The sequence below is a fragment of the Prionailurus bengalensis genome, chromosome E4, assembly GCF_016509475.1.
Source record: "Prionailurus bengalensis isolate Pbe53 chromosome E4, Fcat_Pben_1.1_paternal_pri, whole genome shotgun sequence".
NCBI lineage: Eukaryota > Metazoa > Chordata > Mammalia > Carnivora > Felidae > Prionailurus > Prionailurus bengalensis.
Window position 1 is genome coordinate 34,414,448 of NC_057360.1, and position 25,777 is coordinate 34,440,224.

Here is a 25,777-nt window from a genome sequence, read left to right on the forward strand (position 1 = left end):
TCTGCTCGCTGTGACATCTGAGACGTAGGGTCCGTGGCCGTCACGTCGTCTTGTGGGATCCAGAGCGGAGAACCACCCACAGCTCTGGTCACCAAGCCTTACTGCCTCACTGCCCGGAATATGGGTTCCTCTTGCACCGCTGATGGGGATTGGTAGAGCCTCCTCAGATTTCCTTCTCTTACTCCTTGGTTCTCGGACGTTGGCCCTGGCTTCCCCACCTGTGACAGGAGTCCCCCACACTGACTGGTAGGGCATCTCCCCTCTCACAGTGTGAGAAGGTGGCTGGATAGAAACCGTCACAAAAGTCGTCTTCACACCCAGGGGAGGGCCACAGTATCATCGATTTCACCTTCTCAGGGAAGGATGCCAGGAGGGCATGTAGGCAGAGGCCCGTTTTCTCCCTCACTTTCTTCCTCTCGCTCTGGGGCGAGATGTAGCCACTTTGCCGCACATAACGGCACAGAGTCTGGGGAAAAAAATGACATTCGATTAATGAAGCAAATGCAGCTGGTATAGCAGTGACATCTAAATTGTTCCTTTGGTCCCTTTATTTTCTGTAGGAAATTCTCCCTCTCCCCACAACCCCCCCCCCACCTTTTCCCTTTAAATCGCGTGCATAAAATACGCTAATAACAATCTTCGGTGTCTGTGCATGAGTGACAGCTGAAATAAGAAAAAGACTAATCGTACCTCCTGCAGCCCTGTCACATGGAGATTAAATGAGCTTCCCTCCCGCCCCTCCATGTTCCCCGCCCCCTCCCCCACTCTCTCCTCTCTCTCTGGGTCTCTCCTCAATGAGAATCATGGGCATTTGAATAATAATATTATAGACGCCATCAGGGTGACAGTGGGGAAAAAATCAGCCCAAACCCATGATTATTCCTTCAATCTAATAATTATTTAAATACCAGATAGCTCCTTTTACTCTAATTGAGGCCTTTCAGCTGTCGGCATTACCCGGGGCCTTTGCGCTCGCCCTCTCGCTCACCTTGTGCTACCCAACGTGCCTGGACTACCTCCGAGGTCCGTGTTAGACAGAGTGATGCTCAGGATGTTTGCATGTATGACTGTGCGGATGACATTATGACGGGTCCCTCAAGATCGTTCCGCCACAGGGAACGAGCCAGGGCCCCAGAATCTCACATGTAGACCTTTTATCTTCGTAGACCTGAATTCATAGAAGTCTTAAACCCAAAGGAGCCTTCTGAGGTCACTGGGACCAGTCCCCTGCCTCTGGGTAAACGTATTCCTGGACAGCGGTGGGGAAAATTCACTGTTAGAAAAGTCCAGGCTCCTTGGCAGGAAGCCCAGGAGTCCTCTCCAGATGGGATGTCCCCCTGAATATCTAACTTCAGTCTCTCCTGCTGCAGTCCTCTTTGGGAAGAAGGGGCTTCCTGGGCTGAGACTACATCTGACCCGTCTGTGAGGTCGCCTACCCCCCCGGAGGGATGTGGCATGGGATACCACAGCCCCCAAGTCACAATGTGCGTGCCCTTCCTGCATGTGACGACTGCTGAGGCTTAGAATAGGTCAGAAGAGGTCATTCTCCCGACACAGAAAGGAGCCATGGGCGGTGGCTTTCTCACCCCCGACGGCCCTCAATCCCTGGCCTCCTTGAGCCTGCCCTCTGTACCCGCTCCTCGCCCAGGCCAGGCTCAGGCCGGCCCCTCACGGGACTGCCACCAGCAGAGTCACCTTCTCTCCCCCAAACTGGGCGGTCTCCAGGCAGAACACAACTGACCCCCAGGGCCCTTCACCTGCAGCAGAGGAAGCACTAGACTTTTTGTCACCAGGTCCAGCCTGTCCCTGACTCATCTGGGGTCACAGTGGACAATTTGTCTTCTTTCCATGGGCTTTTGTTTCTTTGTTAAAAAAGAAGAAGAAGGAGAAGAAAGAAAAGTAGTGGATTGAAGCAATCTTACAATCCCCTTTAGCACAGGCCCTGCTCCCTGCGTGTCGGGCCCTCCTCCTCAGAAGGGAGAGCTGGCAGAGAGGACGGACTTCGCTCTGCTGCGGGCGAGGAACGAGCTGGAAGGGCAGCCCGGGAACAGCAGCTGACTCCTTCTCTGACTGCACGGCCTTCATTGCCACATGTACCTTCTCTCTGTCCCCATCCTGGCTGTGTGAGCCACCTGCTCGGTGCAGTTGTGTCTGATTGTCATCTCCTCCCTGCTTTGCCCTTGGCACCGACAGCAACGGGTCTGGGAGGTATTAGATGCCTCGACTGCCTGTCACCAACACCTGCCTCCTGAATCCTGATCAGGGCAGGGGGGGGGGCATCATCAAGCCCTCCAAATAAAATATTTAGTGGCACTTGCTTCCCAAAGAGGCGAATGTGCCTCTCCTTGGCGTCAGGAGTGCTCTGAGTAAGGTGTCTCCGCGGGCTTGGCTGATAGAGCGTGCATCCTGGTTGGGACTAGGGTTGGGGAGAAGACAGAATAAGCAAGTGTCGCCTCTTGAGAATGCATGTGGCAAAGTGACTTCACAAACAGTCACCGAGAGAGAGAGAGAAACAGACACAGAGGGAGAGGGAGAGAGAGAGGTGACAGGAAGAAGGAGGCATCATGGAGAGAAAACTCCCGAGGTTGACATCAGACAATTGGGGTTGGGAAGAAATGCTAGGGTCCCCAAGTCGTAGGCACATGCTCACTGGTTTCCACCAAACCGAGGATGGAAACTTCATTCTAAGACCGATCATGGAGTGATGGCGTTCAAGAAGAGCTGGAAATATTGACAAATAAATTATTAATAGCATGGGCTGATGTATCTCGAACATTTCCAACGGGCTGGACGTCACTCCAAGCGCTTTATCTGTGTTAACTGACTTCATCGTAATAATCTGATGAGGTAGATGCCGCTACTAATCCCATGTTATGTAGATAGTGACATAGCATCACAGAATGGCTGAGGACCTTGACCAGGTTTACACAGCTGTCAGCTCTGTTTGAATCCAAGCATCTTGAGTTCAGAGCTCACGCATTTAACCATTAGAGCACACTGCCCGTCACCAGAGGCACAACCGTTCTGCTTTCTGCTGAACTCAGACAGGAGACTCAATCCTTGCCAGCGGGGCCCCGCTTTGGGATGGCTACCTGGTAATAACCAGCCTTGGCATAGAGAGGCGGAAGCTCTCAACTTGGCTGTTAAGTCTGTTGTCCTTGTGAAAGCCACACTCCCAACGTGGACTGTGAGCATCCCCTGGCCAGCCCTGCATGGCAGATCATGCCTCCTCTTAACCCCAGCTCACCAGGGCCCACGGCTGCCAGATCACAGGCCCTAGGGGCTGTCTGTCCCAGAGCAGATGCTGACTGAGGAACGAGAGGGAAAAGCCCACTGTGGTGGTCTGGTGAGAACTCCTGGCCTAAGCAGCCTTACCAGGGAGCCTGGAAGGACCTCAGTCTCAATTACACATTCTAGGAGCAAAAGGAAAGAAGCTCAAGGTATCACTTCACCTGAAAGAAGAGATCTTACAAACTGGTTAATTCAAGCCCCCTTTATTTTAAGATGAAGAAACAGGCTCAGGGAGATGCCAAACAAGATTAATGCCATAGTACTCCTGGGTGACACAGGGAGGATTTGAATCCCTGGCTCTTCCTCCTGCCCCATGACTTCATACCTTCTAGGCATCGGGCCAGTTTTCCCATTCATAGTTCATAGCTCCCAGGATTCTGCACCTCCACCAGCCTCCCTGCAGGCTGCAGAGAGCTATGTTGGGACTTGTGCAATAGTATTATAGAGAAGATCACCGTGGATCCATTCCCTTCCCGCGATTCAGGCTTCACTGGGTCAGAGAGAGCCAGGGTTCAGGGGTCTACCCGCAATGTTTATTCTCATGGAAAGGAAGAATATGAACAAATAACGGAGCTCAAGAGCTCTGGCAGGATTCCTGAAACACAGTCTCCTCGAGAGGCTTCCGTGATAATAATCACGGCTGACACCGGTTGAACATTCACCGTGCGCCGGGCGCCGTGCTCAGAGGTCCCCGTGCCATCTCATTCACTCTCATGACAACCTTAGAGGTAGATTCTATAATCGCCCCCAGTCTGCCAGAAAGAGACGGGAGACTTGACTTGCCCCGGGGCCCAGATGTGTCCCCCAAGTGTGCCTAACAACAAAAGCCACTCCCTATTCACACTGCCTCCCGTGGATAGTGGGCAGGGGGCTGAGGTGGTTGATCTTAACCTCACACCGTGTCCTTTGAAGTTATCTCTGCTCCCAGAACCTTCTTCCTCCAGCCACGGGCTGACCGTGTATGTGCAGGCGTGTTGTGGAGAAGGCAAGAGCTCGGTGCCTGGGTGTCTCAGAGCACACTTTCTGAAAGACCAAACCCCATGTGCAGGGTGGTGACACTTAACCACCCTCCTCACAGCTCCTGGTGGGAGACCGCACTCTGCCTGAAACCAAAAGAGCTTTTCTACCCAGAGACGGGGACATGCTCGGAATGGTCTCTCGTGGTTCCCGGGGGCCGGCTGGAGAACGTGAGCATTCTGTTATTTCCTTTCCACAGCTCCTCTTGAGGAATTCACGTCCTGCTACTGGCCCCAGGACGTAGCTAAAAAATAACCTCTGGTTTTCAAACCGAAAGCTCTGTCTGTCAGGAGGCTTTGCCGGTGCGCGCGTGGGGCCGGAAGGGCTGTGTCAAAGTCGCTGAGGTCAGCCTGGGCCTCATGCCGCTGTTGCTTTCCTCTTTCCAAGGAAGCCTGGGGCCTCATGAGTCACCCCAGAGCACCCCAGTGGAGCCTGGCTGGAAGAGGGCCGTCAGGTGGGGCCTCCCTCCGGCACCACGGTGGCTGTTGGGCCTTGAGGAGGGGCCTTTCTAAAGATACAGAGCGAACGCTGTGCGGATTTCCAAGGTGGCGCCTGTTCTGATTCTAACCCGTTCCGGCCAGATTAAGGGGGCCGAAGGGGACGTGACGCTCCTAAGCCGCCTTGGAGCAAAGTCTCCATCCTCGGTACGGGTGTTTCCATTCCTGCCGCCCCCTGAGCCCAGAGTTCCGTCTGGACTTGCCTGAGAAGGTTGCTGGACAGTCTGTCCAGCTGGAGAACAGATTTGTCTGCCAGACAGCTCGCTGCCTCCTCCTGCTGCTGCCACCTGCTGCTTCAGCCACTGTCCCTGTCCCTAGAAGTCAGAGACGGTGCTTAGAGATGGGACAGGCTCGACTGTCTCATCCTCTGCCCGGGAGTCTAGAAGCTCTCCACAGGAGCCCCACCGTGCCCTTCTGGGCAGCTTCCGTAGAATACAGAAAAAGCTTTAGAGCTTGGGGATCAGAGGAACAGGAGCAAAGGAGTCAGGACGGGAGGGCGACTGGGCTTCAGATAGGACAGGCTGAGGCCTGGCGTTGACTTCGCGAATCCTTAAACAGTCGCGGGGCCCCAGCAGTGGCTGAATGAGGCTGATCCTCGACTCGCCTCCCTTTGCGCCCACATTTTCCAAACCCAGGACTCTTGCCCAGGAAGGTAACGCGGGACTCAGGTAGCCAGTCCCCCTCCGCAAGGAGGCCTGCCTCCTCCCGTGCTGCCCCTGCAGAGAAGCAGAAGTTGAAGTCATTTCTACCCGACCCGGCCACCTGCTCACCGGAGAGGCAGAACGACCCCCCCCATCCCTGCCACCACCCCCCCACCATCCCAAAGCAGGGTGGAGGGGATCCACCCTGCTCCCTGGGGCTCCTCAGGCTCCCGAATGGTTCATGTGGAAACCCCAGTCCTGACAGTGTCTGTGTGGTTCATTTTTCTAACAAGTTCTAACAGCTAACCATCAGGGCTTCTTCTTTCTGGAGAGGACGAGGCTGAGGGGCAGTGGGAAGCAGTTTTTCAGGATGAGCACCTCTTCTATTTCCCTGTAGAGCACAGAGCATGAGAAGGTAATGAAATGCAGCGTGTGAGGGGCTGGAAGTCTGAACTAAGAAGGAATTTTATTTGCGGTATCAGACTCTGGGAGTAGTTGACCTGGAGAGCCTGGAAGAAGGCCTTCTAAACAAGCTTTTAAAAAACAGGCGAGATTTCCACTCGACAGGGAGAGGACAGCCGTGACATCTGGGTAGGGAAGACCGGCCTTAGTGCCGATGCTGGGATCGACCGGCTGGGTGAACTTAAGCAGTCTTTTAACCTCTCTGAGATAAAAAACGATGTCTTAAGAAGACAGAAATAGAGATGCTTTGTAAAGTAAAAAAAAAAAAAAAAAAAAAAAAAAAAAATGTATTTTACAGCGTAAAGGCTGGAGACCAAAATAGATAACAGGATTCCCTGAACATCCCAAAGAGGGGGGAAAGTATATTAAAAATAGAAAAACCAAAATACAGAAGGAAGAGACTCAGAGCTAGTCGGGATTGGGACCCTGGGTCAGGCCATCCTATTCCCTCTTCCCAGGATTTATTTTCAGTCTGACCACCCTGCCTTGTGTTTTCCAGAATCATGTGAGGGCCGGCCGGGAAGGTGGAGTAGATGAGAACCCGGAGGATCTGTGTCCTCGTCCCTGCCCCACTCAGAATGGAACAGAGGAGGCCCTGGCTACGAGCTGCAGAGGTTGACCGCTGGTCTGTGGTCCTGCTCTCTGTGGTCTGGGTGCTGCTGGCCTCCGGGGCGGCCGGCATTCCTCAGTTCAGCACCTTCCACTCGGAGAACCGGGACTGGACCTTCAACCACCTGACCGTCCACCGAGGCACGGGTGCGGTGTACGTGGGGGCCATCAACCGGGTGTACAAGCTGACGGGCAACCTGACCATCCAGGTGGCTCACAAGACGGGGCCGGAAGAGGACAACAAGTCCTGTTACCCGCCCCTCATCGTGCAGCCCTGCAGCGAGGTGCTGACCCTCACCAACAACGTCAACAAGCTGCTGATCATCGACTACTCGGAGAACCGCCTGCTGGCCTGCGGGAGCCTCTACCAGGGCGTGTGCAAGCTGCTGCGCCTGGACGACCTCTTCATCCTGGTGGAGCCCTCGCACAAGAAGGAGCACTACCTGTCCAGCGTCAACAAGACGGGCACGATGTACGGCGTGATCGTGCGCTCCGACGGCGAGGACGGCAAGCTGTTCATTGGCACGGCCGTGGACGGCAAGCAGGATTACTTCCCGACCCTGTCCAGCAGGAAGCTGCCCCGCGACCCCGAGTCCTCCGCCATGCTCGACTACGAACTGCACAGCGACTTCGTCTCCTCCCTCATCAAGATCCCCTCCGACACCCTGGCCCTGGTCTCCCACTTCGACATCTTCTACATCTACGGCTTCGCCAGCGGGGGCTTCGTCTACTTCCTCACGGTGCAGCCCGAGACCCCCGAGGGCGTGGCCATCAACTCGGCGGGGGACCTGTTCTACACATCCCGCATCGTGCGCCTCTGCAAGGACGACCCCAAGTTCCACTCCTACGTGTCCCTGCCCTTCGGCTGCACGCGGGCCGGGGTGGAGTACCGCCTCCTGCAGGCCGCTTACCTCGCCAAGCCCGGGGACTCCCTGGCCCAGGCCTTCAACATCAGCGGCCAGGATGACGTGCTCTTTGCCATCTTCTCCAAAGGCCAGAAGCAGTATCACCACCCGCCCGACGACTCTGCCCTCTGTGCCTTCCCCATCCGGGCCATCAACCTGCAGATCAAGGAGCGCTTGCAGTCCTGCTACCAGGGCGAGGGCAACCTGGAGCTCAACTGGCTGCTGGGGAAGGATGTCCAGTGCACCAAGGCGGTAAGGAGGCGCTCGCCTCACTCTCGTCCCCATCCGTGGTCCCGGCAGCCTCTTTCCTGCCGGCGCGCCATTGCACACCCTGCTGTATCCAGCAGGAGTCTGAAATGAGAGAGGTTTTCAAGTTCCTGTTATCTGGTTGTGACCAGTAACACGGAGTCTGACCTATACCAGACACTTGGGGCATGTTTGTTGATCCATTGAGTCATTATGATTGATATGTATATGTGTGTGTGTGTATGTGTGTGTATGTATATGTGTGTGTATATATATATATATGTATGTATGTATATGTATATGTCCATATATATGTGTGTGTATATATATGCGTGTGTATACCTATATATGTATGTGTGTATATGTATATGTACATATATATGTGTGTGTATATCTATATATGTATGTGTGTATATGTATATGCACATATATATGTGTGTATATATGTGTGTATATATATGTGTGTGTATATCTATATATGTATGTGTATATGTATATGTACATATATATGTGTGTGTACATATGTGTGTGTGTATATGTGTGTGTATATATATGTGTATATATATGTGTGTGTATATATATGTATGTGTGTATATGTATATGTACATATATATGTGTGTGTATGTATATGTGTGTGTATATATGTGTGTATATCTATATATGTATGTGTGTATATGTATATATACATATATGTGTGTACATATATGTATATATATACATGTACATGTGTATGTGTGTATATGTATAGTGCCTGCATCATACCTGGCACACTGTTGTAGGCACTGCAGGCTTCAGCAGTGAGCCAGACAGCAAAGTTCCCTGCCTTCATGGATCTTTCATCAGCGCAGTGAGATAAATAAATACATAAGGTGTGTCGTCTGTCAGAGGTCAGTAATTACTGTGGAGAAAAATAAAGTAGGGAAGAGGGAGAGGCAATACCCAAAAAGGTTGATTCATTGGAAAAGTGGCATTTGAGCAAAGACTGAGGAAGGTAAGGAAGTGAGTCATGTTGATATCTAGGGAAAACATTCCAGAGAAGGAACAGCAAGAACAAAGAATTCAAGGCATGCTGGGAGTGTGTGAGGAGCAGTAGAGAGCACTCGGGAGAAAGAGTGGTAGGGGATGAGGCCGGTCAGTGGTGACGGGGACCAGATCAGTCCACATGCAGGGCTCTGTGGGCCACTGGGAAGACAAGTGAGGGAGCCGAGGAGGCAAATGGATATGTAAGTTAGAGGAGCAGGAAAGGAGTCAAGCTTGACTGGTAGATTGAAGACTGGGGAAGAAGAATCAGGAGTCTGGACAAAGGGAAAAGAAGAGAGTAAGGGAGGCTCAGGATCCAGACCTGAGGACAGCATATGTAAAAACATCCGTGGCAAACACTGTCCTGACAGAGGGTCAAGATGCCGTCTAAGCGGTCACCACCGTGATCCATCCATCCATCCATCATCCATCTGCCTACCCATTCCTCCCTCCATCCATTCAGCACCCACCCATCCACCCATCTATCCATCCATCCGTTCATCCCTCTCTCCATCCTTCCATTCATCCTCTCTACCCATCCATCACCCATCCATCCATCCATCCATCCAACCATTTAATAAGAGGGTATTGACAATGTTCCGAGTGCCTAGCACTGTCCTGGGCACTGGGGATGCAAACATAAAACAATGTGATAACTACTCGTACAATATCTCATGATCTAGTGGGAGAGAGAGAGAGAAAGGGAGCGATAAAGAGAGGGAGATAGTGGCCACGAGTTTGGACTTCAGAGACAAAGATCACAGTTCAGATTCTATCTGTGCCACTTCCTCGCTTCAGAAGTAATTTAACATCTCTACATTATCATCTGCGAAATGGGGCTCATACCGCCTGCCTCATGGGCTGATCAGATGAGATAATACATCACAAAGATTAGGGCCAGGTTAGGTTTACCATTATTAGTTAACTATTGTGATGTGTGACAAGTGCTAAGATAGATTTCTGTGCAAAGTGCTGTAGACTCTGGATCTGCAGCCTGGGGAAAAAATCTGAGACCAAGGGGCCCATATGGCCTTCTGAGTATCCTAAATCGAGGGAGCCTACTGTTAGGACCAAAAGTCACTTCTTAAAGCAAGAAGACAGGTCATGCCTAGTCTATGCTTCTAGTCACAGCGTCATTTGCTTGGTATGATAGGATAGTGGTTAGGACAATAGACTTTGAAGTCCAACGGATTTGTACTTAAAAATCAGTTCTGCCACTCAAAACTGTATCACTTTGGGCAAGCTATGTACCTGGTCTGAGCTGTAATTTTTTCATCTTTAATATAGAGCTAATAATACCCTCATGTATGATTATTATGGAGATCAAATAGAAAATGTTCGTAAAATCCTTAGTGCAATCCTTTGACACTTAATAAGCATTCAGTAAATGGAAGTTATAATTATTAATATTAACCATAATAACAAAGAAACAGTTATTTGCTGTTATTTCACTTTTATTAAATGGGGACGGTGAATTGGATAATCTCCAGAGTTCTTTACGGCCCTGAAATTCTGTAACCTGGGGTCCCCAGCCAGTGAGAAAAAGCGGAAAGGGAATGCAAGGGTTAACCCCCTTTGCAGAGTCCTGCCTGGTTCCCATTGCCCAGAGGGGGCCTTGTCAGGAGGAAACCGCTGATTCCTGCCTGCTTCTGAGCCAGAGGGAAGAGGAAGCCACCACCCTTCTCTGGCTCCAGTGGCTTGCAGAGAGACAAGCCCGGGCTAGTGACCAAAGAGCAGCAAAGGCACTGGGAGAGAGGTGACAGTAGGCGGGACCAGGGTCTCAAAGAACAGCCCCTCATCAGCCCCCCTGCCCCACCCCTGAAAATCACACTCCTCTGGTGCAAACTTTACAGCATGGTGGGCTGGGAAGCTGTAAGAAGAGCCACTTAAAATCCTTATCATCTAAGGAGTCCCAGACCTGGGCATCCAGAAATCTTTGGTGGCCTTGGAGAGGGTTAAGGATTGGTGAGAGAAGCTGTGGTCCCAGGGCTTAATTTTAACATAGTCTCTGGACTAGCATGGAGCTCTCAGATGAAGGACTTGAGCTTTGCCCCTACAAAAGGGATAAGGAAGAGGGCTGTCACTCCTTGAGTGGAAGCTATGTACTGAAGACTGAGCTGGGCAATTTAAGTGTCATCTCATTTGATCTCATTTGATCCTCAGTATAACCCTATGAAGTAAAGAGGATCACCCCCCTTTAGCAGATGGAAAAACAAAGGCTCACAAAGATGAAGCCAATTGCTGAAATCGACACAGCTATAAATGACCAAGCAGGGGTTTGAGTTCAGTTCAGCCCATCTGACTTCTGAGTCCAAGCTCTTTCTGTTTAGCCATGCTGCTGCTAAAGAAAGCCGTAGTTCAAGCTGTCACCATTTGGGCAAAGATAAAGGGGCTTCCGATGTCTGGAAACACCTGACAATTTAGAGAAGAGAGAAAGAAATACCAGCCAACTCCAGGGGCTCAGGAAAAAAAAAAAAAACGCAAAAAACAAAAACAAAAACTCAAAAAACCACTTCCCTTACTGTTCTGGAGATTCTAGAATCAGGAACGATAAAGAGAAATCCACAATCACTGGCAAGGTTTTTTGCTTCTGTCGTCATTACTCAGAAACTGGCTTGGGCTATGCCTGTGCCCAGACTCTGCAGCCTTACCAGCCCTTTTGTGGAAAGGAAGCTAAAGCCTTGAATCAAGAACTTTCAGGACTAGAGAAAGCTTGACCATCACCTGGTCTAATACTTTCACTTTATAGATGAGAAAACTGAGGCTCAGAGAGGGCCCATGACATACCAAAGTCACATGGCTAATTAGTGGTAGAAACAGGACCACAATGTAGATTTCTTGTGTCTTACCAGGGTACCTGCTGCCTATGGTGTAGGGATGAGAAAGGAAAGTGGAAAACCTAAAAAGTGGTAACTGATTCCTGCAACCTGACTTTCTAGGGAACTAGACATTTCCATCATTCGGTCTAGTGATATGCTCATAAATATTAAATGGCTGGTTCTCTGCAGGCAGTCCGGGTGGGTTGGGGACACTTAATTAGAAGCATTAGCCAATTTTCCTGGTGCAAATACTCCCACCACAGCTGATTTTAAGCCACCAGCGTGATGCCACTGTAGTTAGACACGCACACAGTCATCCCTCGTGAGCTGTCCAGCAGGCCACTGCTTTGCTCCCTTCTCGAGGAACTTATCCCTTCTGCTGTGTGGGTCTCCCCATTATTTAGAGTTGTTCAAGATCATCCTTAACCAGAATATCAGTCCCTTTCCTAAAGAATGCACACACACACACACACACACACACACACACACACACACAAGGGCAACTCCTCCTACCAGTATCAGCCCTCTACAGAACACCAAGGAATCACAAGGCGTGAGTCTCTATTCCCGTTGGATCCGAGAAGGGAATGGAAGGGAAGTCCCTATTTTAGCCATCACATGCCCCAGCTCATAAACCAATTATTCCAAGGAAATAGACTGTCAGTGAGTGATGCACCAGCCTGCTGTTCCCTGGGAAGGGTGAGAGGAGGAAGCCGGAGACAGTTTGCAGGTTTCTCCCTCATGCTTTCTATGTTTCCCACAGTAGTCATTTCCTTCCCCCCTCCGGAATACCTGTTCAGACCCAGAAGGAGCAGCTGCTGCAAGACTCTGGGCTCTTTCTGGCCCAAAGTCTGCAGCCTCTGCCCGTGGGATTCTTGGTTGTGCGTCAACCGGGGTGCCTCGGAGGCCCCTCCTGGCCCAGCCCCAGGCTAGGCGCTGTGCAGGCAGGACAAACCCTTTGGCGGCCCCCCTCCTCCAGGAGCATGGTCTTTTTTGTTAACTGAATGCGATCTTAGAAATAATCCACTTAATATCCCGTGTTCCCAACCCCCGAAGAGGATATGACTGTTCCAAGTTTACACAGCCACTTAAGCAGCAGGGCAGAGGCTAGAATTCAGGTCTTCCCCCTTTGGGTTAAGCTATTCTTTCATTTGCTCAGGGTGATCGTCTTTCATAGATGCTCTAGTGTCCACCGAAATACACTCTTTTTTTAAAAACAAATATTTATTCATTTATTTATTTTTAATTTTTTTAACGTTTTATTTTCGTTTTTTGAGAGACAGAGAGAGACAGAGCACGATTGGGGAAGGGGCAGAGAAAGAGGGAGACACATAATCCAAAGCAGGCTCCAGACTCCGAACTGTCAGCACAGAGCCTGACATGGGACTCGAACCCACGGACCGTGAGATCATGACGTGAGCCGAAGTTGGACGCTCAACCGACTGAGCCACCCAGACACCCCTAAATGTTTATTTATTTTGAGACAGAGAGAGAGAGAGAGAGAGAGAGAGAGAGAGAGAGAGAGAGAGTATGTGTGTGCACACAAACAGGGGAGGGGCAGAGAGAAAGGAAAGAAAGAATCCCAAGCAGGCTCTGCACTGCAGAGCCTAATGTGGGGCTCGAACTCATGAACTGAGAGATCATGACCTGAGCCCAAATCAAGAGTTGGATGCTTACCCAACCGACCGGTGCAGGCACTCCTGAAAGACACTCTTTATACAGGCACACCACCAGTCCCTTCAAAAACCTGGTAATGGGAAGAATATCGCCTGTAGAATTATCTTTTATTTATATCTACATGAACATTATTGAAAACCTATCATGTACGACAGTAGAAATTGTATAATTTAACAAAATCTCTGCTGCACAGGTTATTTCGTTTGCTCCTCAGAAAAATGGTCAAGGAGTATCACAAATGAGGAAACTGAGGTCTATGTGACTTAAGTAACTTTGCCAAAGTATAAGGGCCTGTCCCATGTTCGAGGACCCTTTTCGTTCTATCCCCAGTATAGCTTGGGGTGAATAATTGAATGGCTTAAAATTCCTTATGCCTAAAGGGAGACCTTGCCGCCCAAGACACAAACAAGAACCCCTCTCCAGTTGGTAGAAATCCTACGACGCTGCCTCCAGACTGAATCTCCTCTGTCTAAAGAGCAGGATCCCTATACAATGGTATGGTCCGCAGGGACATTAAAATGATCAGAAAATGAGTGCCCGAAATCAGCTTTCCCAGTCGCCCCTGGATCTCTCAGCAGAAGGGTAGATGGGTGGCTACAATATAGTGTGATAAAGGCTACGGATCCTTCTCTCTGGTTTCGCAGGAGCCAACGCGGGATTTGTGAGTCAGTTGGTGAGATGCTTTTGTTTGAGGCGTATGTTAGGTTCCTGAACCCCACGTCTGTACCTCTGTGAGGCCTTGTGCCCTAGGGCTGGTGGTTGGGTGCGGGCTCGTACAGGGACTCTGCTGTACTTCTGCTGTCGCTCACCCCAATTCCCTCCCTTCCCTCCAGCCCGTCCCCATTGATGACAACTTCTGTGGACTGGACATCAACCAGCCTCTCGGAGGCTCGACTCCAGTGGAGGGACTGACCCTGTATACCACCAGCCGGGACCGCATGACCTCAGTGGCCTCCTACGTTTACAATGGCTACAGCGTGGTTTTTGTGGGGACGAAGAGTGGCAAGCTGAAAAAGGTAAGAGTCTGTGAACCCAGACACCCCAACGCCGTTCAGCTCCTTAGCGGAGAGCCCCTTCCGGAAGCTTGCTGTTGGTGGACATTTAACACAGGCACCTCTTCCCTTTCTTGGGCAGGGGGGTTAGCATGGGGGTGGGTCGGTAGGGGTTAATTTTGTGGCTTCTCTTCTAGCTGCTTCTTCCAGTCATTAGTGAGTGAGTGTCTAGGGAACGTGAGCATATTTCAGTACTGCCCAAACTTCACGGGATTAGGAAGGTACATCACCCGAAGGGAGGGAAATAGAATCATCCTTTATCTCCAAATCAAGTAGAACCGATGCTTTGACCATCTCTATTATGAATCGCCCACCTCACACATCCCTTCCCACGGTTTATAGAGTTGATTGTACTGGTCAGAAGTCTTTGTTGCGTCCTGATTGAAGCAGGTCATGGGTCCCACATCCAAGGACCCAGGCAAAGGATCGTGCTGCTTTGATGAGGGCCTGGGGTGGCTGGGTGACTTACCGCTCTCCTGCCTTTCCTCTTCCCACGATCACAGACTCTTCCCCGCCCTTCCACTCCCCGCTCCAGGCTTGAGCTGCCAGGAGGAAGTCGACATCTTATCTCATGCCTGCCCTGGGCCCCTCTGCCAGCTGGAGGGCACTGGCTGGCTGGGGCCGGCAGCACGGAAGGCTGAAACCAGCAGCTTGTGCCTGCTTGTCTAGTGCTTGGGGTGCAGAGACGAAGCACCGTCTGGTTCATTATGTGGGATTACAGCAGCCACATTCTTTCCGGTCCCAGCTAATCCCCTTTTCCCAAGCTTACCCTTCTGCCACCTTTCCCCGGTCCCGCCACCCGTGGGTGCAAGACCTCACCGCATCGCACGCTTTGATGTTGACGTCACCCCTGCGGCCCTTTCCCCCTAATCCATTTAGAGCCTAGGGAGAGAGATGTCTCTGGGGAATGTGGAAGGAGGGTGGCAGGGAGGGAACCTGAGGAAGAATTTCCGCCTTCTGCTTGTGCTGAGCTCAGAGGAGGTGAGAATAACAGGTCTAGGTTTGTGTGGAGGTGCTGAACTTTCCAGACCTCTTCCGGTTCGCCTGATAATGAGGCCCGTTAACCCTTTTCTCGCTCTGTGGAGAGGCTGTCACTTGTTTCTGTCCTGTGCCCCTACTCTGCCTGGGACTGTGGACCTTGGCTTGCCCTCTAGGCACAGGGAAGAGAGTATGGGTGTGGCTCCCCCCCACCCCGTGTCGTCCCAGAATGGGGGGGAGCGGGGAGTTGCCTGAGGAGACTCTACCGAGAATTAAAAGTGGCATATTCCACTGGGCAGCGTTGAGTGTGGACCTCTAAGGCTGGCGACTTCCCTGCAGGGTCGTCTACCTGTTCAGCCAGGTGGAGAGTACCTTGCTTGGGAGCGTGGGGCCAAGGAGCCTACAGGGAGTTGAAATGCAGCCTGAAGTCTCTCTGTCAAGCCATGCACCCTCAGGTCTAAAGATCCACCCAGAGGAGCTCCTCTTCCAAAGTCATCTGCCCACAGAGACCGCCTTTTTCTAAATCGCACAAAGGTTTCCCGGGGGCCAGCGGCACCCACACGCAGGCTGGTGTTCCGTTTCCTCCCCTGTTCTTCCGGTGCCTTCCCTCCCTGTTCTGGATCGTTTGTGTGACTGTTGGTCTCCTTTATTCTCTTGAAAGTTCTGTGCAAGCCGGGGGTCTTGCTCTATTCGTGTTTATTTACCAACTTCTGCCCGGTTCTTGCACCAAGTGTTTACACAGGGGAGAGGCCCTGAAAGTGCTTTTGAAAAATAGAACCATTCTAAGACATCTGGGATATCATCCGGCCCAGTACGCACATAGCTCGGCAGAAACACTGAGGCCCAGAGAAAACCAGTGAGTTGCCCAAGCATAGAGACCAGGACAAGTTGCTTCTTGCCCTGACACTCCATTTGGCACCCCCTTTTACTTAAAGAAGCAGCCACAGAGCACGGGGAGGGAGGATGAGAACAACCTTCAGGCCCAGGCTTGTTGAGGAGGGTCAGCCAGGGACCAGTGCTTCCATTCTCGACGGTCCCGGGTCAGAGTTAAGGAATGGACATTTGCCGAACGGGCGGACGAGGGCCGAATGAAGCAAGAACGATCCAGCCAGACGCAAAGCCATCCGTGCGCCGACCTTCCCCTATCTCTGTACGTCTTGTGCAGCACACACAGGGGGCTGCTTGGGGCGGCTTTCCAAGCCACACACCCAAGTTAGCCAAGTTCTCTTGGCCTTGTTGGAATCTCGGCAGACGAGTCTCCACGGAGGCAAGTCAGCGGGTTCAAGGGCAAGGCTAGGGGCGTGGCTGCCCACGGCTTGTCCCAACCTGCAAGTTGGCTGCTCCTCTCAGCCTTCACTTGGCCTTTCTTTGGCTGTTTCTATGAGCTCATAACACCCCTCCTTCTCCTGTGCAGCCCGCCCTTCCTTTCCACCCACACTCCTTTGAGGCACCTGATACTTACACCCTGGCTCCCACTGGCCTCCCATTTACCCACCCACTTGCCCTCACTCTCTCCAGAGCAACAGCCCATGAGGAATTTGTGGAATGTCCCCAGGAAACTCTACCATGGCCCAAACCCCATAGCTCTTTCAACACAGGAAGGAAAATAAAGAAAAAAAGAAACGAGCTAAGAGCGTGGAGAGGGGAGGGAAGCAGGGTGCGTCAGAACCGCTCACTTCTTCCCTGCCTGACCAGGCATCTGTCAGACCGTCAGACTGCCCTCATCCAGTGCAGCCATAGGAACAGGATGTCCCTGTGTGGGGACGTGTGGAGGAAGTGGAGACTCACTAGAAGTGGCATGACCATGAGGTGCTCTTATGTGCGGTCACATGCTTGCTCATGTACTGTCCTCCACTAGACTCAGAGCATCCCAGACTAGGCCCCTGCCTTCTGAGTCACAAACACGTGGACAGAACAGGCAGAATAAAGAGGAGACCTCAAAACCAAGGTGTGCAATACCGGCCTAGGCTAAGGGTCAGTGCATCACAGGTGATAAGACAGGCCGTGACTCACCCCAGGGATGGAACAATGGCAGAGAAACCAACCACGGAAGTGTGACCCACCTTGAAGCCTTTACTGAAGAGGAGGAATAGCAGAATTTGCTTAAAGACCGAACGGGACAGAAAACGAATGAATTGACTAATGGGTGAGGGAGAAGGGCATGCTAGACCTGGGGGTGCTGCCCCGAGAAGGTGCAAAACGGTGCATGGAAGGTCTAGAGGGCACCGAGGGGTTTGGGAGGTTGGTGAGGGGAAAGTCAAGGCAGAGCGCTGTGAGCGTCTGGCCCTGAGAAGACCAAGTGAAAAGGATCTTGGGAGTTTTGCTGACTCCAAGGTCAAGGGAGCCAACCGTGTGATGCAGCTTTCCTGATGTTAATTAGTCTTCACCGCGCTAGCGGGAGAAGAATTTCCAGGTCATGAGACATGCTGGACTTAGGCTATGTGAAGAATATTCTTAAGAGGATAATAACTCAAGGAAAGAAGAGTGAAAGAGGAAGCAAAACAGCTTTCTTCAGATAATATAATTTACTGAGCACTTATGTGTCAGGTGTTATTCTGAGAGTTTCATATCTATTAACTCACTTAATGTTGACATGACTCTATGAGGTAGGTGCTGTTATCACCTCCATTTTACAGATGAAGAAATAGAGTCCAAGCAAGGGAAAGGCATTCATCTGAGGCCCCAGAGCTAGTAAATGGCAGAGCCGGGATTCGAACCTTCATCTGGTTTCCCAGTTTGCGTGCTTAGCCATTAAGCTGTGGAAAGTGAATTAGACTGACTTGGTGTGGCTCCAGAGGGCAGAATAGAACCAACGGGCAGGAGTTATAATAAAGCACATTTGCACTTATTATAAAGAGGAAGTTTCTGGTAGCCAAAACTGTCCCAGCATGGAAAGAATTGACTCAAGAGGGAATGAGCTCCTAGTCAGTGGAAATATATTTTTTTAAATGTTTTATTTATTTTCGAGAGAGAGAGAGAGAGAGGCAGAGCACAAGCCGGGGAGGGGCAGAGAGAGAGGGAGACACAGAATCCGAAGCAGGCTCCAGGCTCCGAGCTGCCAGCACAGAGCCCGACGCGGGGTTCGAACCCACGCACCGTGAGATCGTGACCCGAGCCGAAGTCGGTTGCTTGACCAACCAACCAACCAACCAGGCCCCCCAGGCAGTGGAAATATGTAAGCAGAGACTGGACAGTCACCGACCAGGGATGCTGTAGAGGGGCTCCTGCACCCACCACGTGATCTTTATGCCACGACTATTCCACAGACTCCCTCAGCAGAAGGGCAGGCTGTGGCAGAGAGGAAGCACAAGGAGAGGGAAGCCAAGGCACCCTGGGTGTGGGCTTTGAAGTCACAGGTTGGGTTCAGCTTGCTCCCAGAATGTAGCAGAAAGCCCTCAGCATCCAGGAAGAGGTGCTGGGCACAGATAGGGCAGGGCAGGCCTGGGGCGAGATGTAGGGGAGGGGAAGGCAGGAATGTTCTGCGGGGCGGGGGGTGGGGAGGGGGGGGACACAGCGGACTGTGATGACACCTCCACCCCCAGGCTAAGGGCAGGCTGAGAGTCTAGACTGAGAAGGGAGGCAGGGAGCTAATGTCGAAGCAGATGGAAGAGGCATAGTGGCCACAGAAGTGCAAACTCATTGATTAGGACTTCCCAGCTGGAAGGGAGGAGTCCAGGAGGCGGTTCGAGCCTAAGTCCTGGGGCATAGGAGGGCAGGAGGTAGGCTGAGGAGACCAAAGCTACCAGGACGTGGGAGGGAGGACTCTCTCCAGGTTCAGAGCACAGTCCTGGTTCCTTGTCTCCCTGCCTCAGTCCCAGCTTTATGTCCCTGCGGGCCTCCCTTAGCCCCTCAGCCCCGGGGCCTTACACGGCAGCGGGCCTCGTTGGCTGTCTGTTCTCTGTCCCCACTGGAAAGCTCCCCTGCTGCTCAGGGGCTGGTGAAATGTCCTTTACCCTGCCCCTTCAAGCACTGTGGATAGCACCCTCCTCAGACCCCTCACAGCATGTAATTTTGCTCTGACGGCATCCGACATGGGAGCAGCCACTAATGTGTCCACTTATCTTGAGATTCACAGACCCTGAAGGACAGGGACCCTCTTTTTCACGTTTACGTCACCCTTTCCCGTGGTCAGATCCAACATCTCTCACACATTAGGTGCTCATTAAATTTAGCTCGCGTGTATTGGGAACCGCCTGCATGCCGGACCCCCATTTGCACCGATTGGGATAGAACCAGATGCCAAGAGTGACTGCTGTTGATGTGGCCGGTTTGCAAGGGAAGGAAGCTATGCTCTGGTGGATATGTCAGGGGGCGGGGTGGCGGCGGGATGAGGAGTCAAGAAAACGGGAGAGCTGCTGGTGGGTAACAGGGAAAAGAGTCTGAAAAGGACATGTGGACGAGGGTGGGCGGTACTCTCAGAGACGGTGACCGGGGTGGAAGAAGGGGACCGTGTTTATACTGTTGCCTGGAGATGCCCAGAATAGCATGGCCAGCCATCTGCCTCCTTTGGATCAGATGTGGGTTTGCTGACAGCAGGGAGCAGGTGCAAAGGCCCAGGTAACCGCTGCCCTGCCCCCATCCTGCCAGCCCTCTGTTTGTAGGATTCTTGGACGGCTTTAGAAATCCACAGAGACTTAGCCCTCTTCAAGTTCTGGGGAGAGCCCTGGCCTCTTCTGGCACCACCTCCTTTCCCATTAGCTAACCAGCATGGCCGCGGAAATGCCTGAGAAATTCTTGAGGAAAATTCTGCCTTTCCCTAAGGGACATACCAACCAACCCAAGGTCTCCAGTCCGCAGCCCACAGGAAGCCCCGGCGTCCCGATCCCATTCTTCTTTTTCCAATTTCACAAACGGTTTGCTCCGCAAAGCCAGGAAAACTGAAGCTCCTTTGCAGGAGCGGCTTAGGCGCTGGAGAGAATCCTTCGAGAGCACCAAAGTAATAACGTTCCTAAGCTCCAGGGTGACTGCTCAGTTTTTTGGTAACACTGATTAGTTACAAGATACTGCTTTTCGTCTGAAAATACTTCAATTGCGTGTGGCCATGGACCCCTACCTCTCTGCCCCATTTTGCAGATGTGGAAAACTGAGCCACGGAGATATTAAGTATCCCACCCAAGGTTCTACGGCCCCTCCGTTGGCAATCTTGACATTGGCACTTATACATCCTCCCCAAACACACAGAAGTTCCGAACCTGTTACTTGGCTTTGTCATGGGGTGGAGTCGTCTTGGTGGACAGAGGGCCAAATTGGATGAAAAGCTGAGAAACATGCCTTTCTGTCTGTGCCAGCCCCACCAAACAATAGCCACTCGTTCCTCTGAGTGGAAATGATTCACTCCTTTCTCAGTGTGAACCCCGGATCAAGTAAACAACCAGGGCTGCGGGTCCAGTTCTGGGAGACCACGGCTCTCCTGGCCCTCGTGACGGCTAACCCGACGCCCTACCCCTCCTCGGGCGTCTCAGCAGTGCTGGGGGCTGGGGTAGTGTGGAGCAGACACCCTCGCCCACATCCCCAGAGCCTGCGTGGAAGAGCCGGGGTAGTGGCTCTGAGCTCACCACCCCATCCCTGGTAATGAGTTTGGCTCCCTGCCCAGGCTCCCACCGCCAAGCGCGCTGTTTGTTTTGTTGTTTTATAGGCCTCTTGGGTCCCAAGAACCGGTCTTCTGAAAGCTGGGAACGGCAGCACTTGGTCGGCACCCGGAAGGAGGCATATTTTTACAGAATCCCCCCACACCCCCACCCCGGGCCGCCGCATCCCTCCGCTTGACCATGACAGGTGGAGAGAGAGGGGGCGTGGGTTTCTATCCAGAGCCCCAGCTGACCCCGGGGAAGGAAGTCCAGATCTCCCGGAGCCATTCTGAAAGGGGAGAAGCTACAGATTCATTTATGTTGTGCTCCGTTTGTGCAGCCCCAATGTATGCTTGAGTCCTGGCCCGTCCCTGGAGCAGGCATCAGGCTGTGTGTTCAGCAGGCTGCTTGGCAATCCAAGAGTGGGCCCCTGGAGCTCAAGGCTTTATCTCACGACAGGTGAAACACAGGAAACTGTGTTTCAGGGCCGAGGTGGGGGAAGGGGAAATGATTCAAGCTCACAGAATCCAGGTGACCCACATAGTTTCCACAGAAAATTTAAGGGGCCAATGTGCTAAGGGGCAGAGCTCTCATCTTTAGGAAAATACAAAGCACATCCTTTGAGGCCACTGAGCCTTGCCTGCCCTTCGATACAGGACATGGGACGTGTATCTCAGGGTTGGAAGGGACCTCCAGGGACCATCTGGTCTGTTCTGCCTGCAGGTTAGAAACCGATTTGCATAGGAAGAGCGTATGAGCTTGTGGGCTATAGTCCTGACCTTAGCTTCAGTGTCCTCATGTAAAGTGTGAGCAGTGACAGTGCTTGCCTTGTGAGAGTCTGATGGGGACGAAGTGAAATGATTCATTCCTGAACTATAAATGAGCGAGTACCTACTATGTGCCGTTTTCCGGGTCTGCAGTTGTGGACAAAAGTGTCAGAAATGTCTGTCCTATTGAAGTCTATATCTTACTGTCGGAAGACAGACCAAAAATAAATTAATTAATTAATTAAAAGTAAGCACAATATATAGTATGTTAGGAAGAGAAAAACTGCCAGTAGAACAAAATAGAGCATAACGAATTAATCCGTGTATAGCACCGTGCCAGGTTTGAGCATATTTGCTCTTTTTTTGTTGTTTATTTTTGAGAGAGAGAGAGAGAGAGAGAGAAAGAGGCAGAGAGAGCACAAGCAGGGGAGGGGCAGAGAGAAAGAGAGAGAGAGAGGGAGACACAGAATTCTAAGCAGGCTCCTGGCTCTGGCTGTCAGCACAGAGCTGGACAGGGTATTTGAACCCATGAACTACGAGATCATGACCCGAGCCGAAGCTGGACACTTGACCGACTCTCCGAGAATATTTGCTCTTAAATATCACTACTGGTGTTACTTAACTTGCGAGCCTCAATTTATTTCTTCTGTGGAGTGGGGGTAGTAAGAAACACTTGGCGTAGCCGTCCGAAGGACTGAGTGAAGTCGTGTATGAAAAAGCGTTTAAACTATAGTGCTTGGCATAACCGTGCTTTGCGTTATTGTTACGAACATCTTTGAGGCTTCCCCCAAATCCCACTTCTTGTCTGACTCCCTTGGGGGGAGTGGCGCTGTCACATCAGCCTCCTTTTTTAGTGACACGTTTGCAAGGTCAGATAGAGGAAGAGAATCCTGCCCCCTTCCTCCCAGCCCTGAGTCATGGGAAAAAATATTTAGAAGACTAGACCAGCTGAGCCAAACTAATCTAATCCTGTTGGACATTGGCACCCAGCTGCATTAGTCACCAGTGAGAGCTTTCCGAGAGTTTCACCAAACAATATGAACTGACCCCGCCCCAGGGCGGGGCCGGGGGAAGCGGCTGGTTGCTCTTGCCCCTTTGCAGAGTTAACCAGAACAGAGCCATTCTCTGTCCTTTGCATGCTCCCAAGCAGACCACAATATCCTAGTGCTGTACACCCTGCCTCAGATTAACTATGGAGTTGGGAGGGGCGGGGGGCGCCTAGTTTCCTCAACTGGTCTACTGATGCCGTCTTGCAAGATGTCTCTGCATATCAGAGATGACAGACGTAAAGTACCGATTACGGAGCCCGACGCATAGTAGGTGCTTAATCGAATTAGTATGCTTACTAATGCATACTATCGATGCATAGTAGGTGCTTAATAGCAGCCATTGTTGCTGCTATTGCTATGAATGTGACTCACACGGGTGTTCCTGCTACTACTTCTGTGCTATTACCATGCTTTTCTTCCAGGGCCCAGGGCCCCTTGGATTCTATTAGCTCATTAATCCCATAACATTTTCTGATGAACAGGAAGGGTCGGGATATTTCTCTGCGCTGTCGCAGATGATGATATTGAAATTCAGAGAGGTTAAGGGCTTGCTCGGGGTCATGGGGTCAATCAAGGGAAGATGGGGGAACCGGAATCGGGGCTACAAATACTTCACATGGAGGTGGGCCCAGCATATACCTAGGTCACTTCCACAGTCCAAGATGAGGAAGTTGAACTCTTGCAGCCGCTTAAACTTTGGTTGCCTTCTTACCCTGGGTCCTTCTATCGTGTGCTGAGAAAAGCAGGAAATACATGGAGACGCAAGGGGGTGAAGGTCGATCTCAGTTTCTGTCCTTTGAGGCCCTTCCTAGGATTCCATGCCCCTCCTAGCATGGCCTCTAGAAAGGTCTGTAGGCTCCAAGGTAGGACAGAACCTCAGGAGTGCGTGTCTCTGTGCTTGTCCTGATCAGCCTCCACTCCTGTACCATGTTGTCGTTTTCTAAATTGAAGGTTACTGCCACCAGCTAGGTGTCCCCATTTCACCTGGAAGGACAGGCTTTAGTAACAAATTGGGGATTCTCACCTTTACAGTTCAGGGGTGGGTGAGAACAGCAGCCCCTGGGAGGGGGAGGGGGGAGGAGTTGGGCCCCAGCAGGGGGCAGGGCCCCCAGGGAGAAGGTGGACTCCCTCATGCAAGGTAAGAATCTTGCCCTGATTTTATAGCTGGAAAGGACCTCAGAGACTGGTCCAGCCTCCAGACTTCGGGTGGGTGAGATAGCTATTGTTATGTTTTATAGATGAGACAGCTGATGCCCAGAAAAGTGACATGATCCGCTCAAAATCACTCAGGTTCTCAGCATCAGAGGCAAGACTCAAATCCAGGGACTTCAGTTCCAATTTGTGGTCTTTTCTCTTTCTATCATGTGGAAGAATATTCCCTCTGCACGAAACCTCAGATTAACCTCCGCCTTTCCCTGCCATGCAAGCATTCCCTGAGCAGAACCTATGGGGTCATTCTCTTGGGGACAAGAGTCTAGCTGCGCTCTCTGTTCCAGGCCTGACTTGGGAGAGGGGAGGGGGGGTGACCAGCATCCCCGAGCCCTCATTCCACTGCCTTGGGGACCTTAGCTGAGCCTGGCCAGCAAGGAGGTGTACTTAACCACAAAATGCTTGCCTTGGGGCTGAGATGTTCTGACATATCAGAGCAACACTGAATTGGGAGTCTCAAATCTTACATGCTGGTCCTCTCTAGACATGCCACATTTTTGGTGGGATTTTTATTGGGGGGTGGGGGGGCAGGTTCTGTTATCACTTTCGCACTTACTATGTGCTAAGCACTGAGCTAAGTGTTGTTTGTTTTTTGTTTTTTGGTTTTTTTTCAGTTAAGCCTCTTAGTACCCTAGTAAGAGAAGGTTGAATATTCTGTCTGTTTTCCGTATGAACACACTGAGGCCCAACAGAGTTACATTGCTACTTAGTCACATTGCTACTTAGCGGACAGCTGGAATGTGAGTCCAGATCTGGCTCCAGACCCGTGCCTTGTTAACCCCTAGCTTTAGCACCCTGTCGGTCTTCTCTTCGAGCCCGTTGGTCCATCTGTAACCTACCACCTGCCCTTCAGGGCGATGTGAGAAGATGCACGAGAGAAGAGCGGAAGGGCCAATGCTTTTACACTCCTTCGAGCAAAAGTGCCCTGGAAACCCGGGACACGGCAGCTGTCACCTCGGCACACGCTGCCTTGTATCACCCCCTCAGGCCTCCTCCTCCCCCTCCCCACCCATCTCAGCCTGGGCCACAATGGATGGGGTGGCAGGCTTTTGTGCCACACGCAGTCCCCAGCTGACTCCCCTTTCTCCAGGCATCATTGTTTGCCGGGAGCCTTCTGAAGGGAAGACAAAGGAGTGTGGCTGACAAGGCCAAGAGCTGCCGTGTAAAGCGTGGGGCCTCAGCCCATCACCCGTGCGTCCCTGGGAGCCCCGGGGCTCTTCTTCAAAGATGCTGTCTGGGATCTTTTGTGTGCCAGTCATACCCATTCAGAGCTGGCAGGGCAAAGGTTCCTGGGGGGGTGGTAGAACACCGAAAAATGGAGTCATTTTGATCTGGCAAAATTGGAAGAGACATTAATGCAATAGTTAACAGCTAGGGGGATGGGCCCGAATGCTTGTTCTCTGTTTATGGGGCTTATGCAATTCCATCAATATTGATGCCTGATGCCTTTGATTCTGACACTAATCATTGCGATGAATTAAATTTGCAGCCATATAATTAGGATTGCTATTAATAGGGCCCTGAGCTAAGCACTACGATGCCGCATGTCTTTTTCTTGATAGAAAATGGCATCCTTGGAACTCTGCTAATGGGGCGCACCTGGGATTTGCCAAGAATGATGTGAAAATTATACATTCTATATTTGTATTGGGCCTTTACTGAAATACCAGCAAGCAAAGGTGAGGCTGGAGGAAAGGTTGTCTCCTGCCCAATGCTGTGGGCAGCAATTAGGTGGGTCTTCAGTTCTGTAAAGTCTTTAGGAATGGATATTCCAGAGCCAATGGTGGTTGCTCATGGTCAAGTCCTCGGATAGCTCACTCAGGAAGGTCTTCCCAAAGTCTAATTGAGAATCCCCAATTTGTCACAAGTCAGCTTAGGCTAAGAGCTAAGTGGTGCTTCTTTTTCAGACTGTAACATGGCTATGAGTCAACTGAGGGAAGAGGAATGTTTCTTTATGCTCTAAGCTTGGTT

General features: G+C 51.4%; 1 protein-coding gene across 4 annotated transcripts in view; it reads left to right on the forward strand.

The window, feature by feature from the left end:
* The window catches only part of PLXNA2 (plexin A2), a 206,825-nt gene that overhangs the window by 18,280 nt on the left and 162,768 nt on the right, over positions 1-25,777 (forward strand). For 3 of the 4 annotated variants that reach the window (XM_043568305.1, XM_043568307.1, XM_043568308.1), the window contains exons 2-3: positions 6,408-7,674; positions 14,018-14,200. In XM_043568305.1, the coding sequence (XP_043424240.1) occupies positions 6,442-7,674; positions 14,018-14,200 (1,416 nt within the window). In that variant the 5' untranslated portion in view covers positions 6,408-6,441. Of the gene's footprint in view, positions 1-6,407; positions 7,675-14,017; positions 14,201-20,849; positions 21,796-25,777 lie in introns of those variants that run through there. The other variant, XM_043568309.1, reaches the window with a different exon arrangement.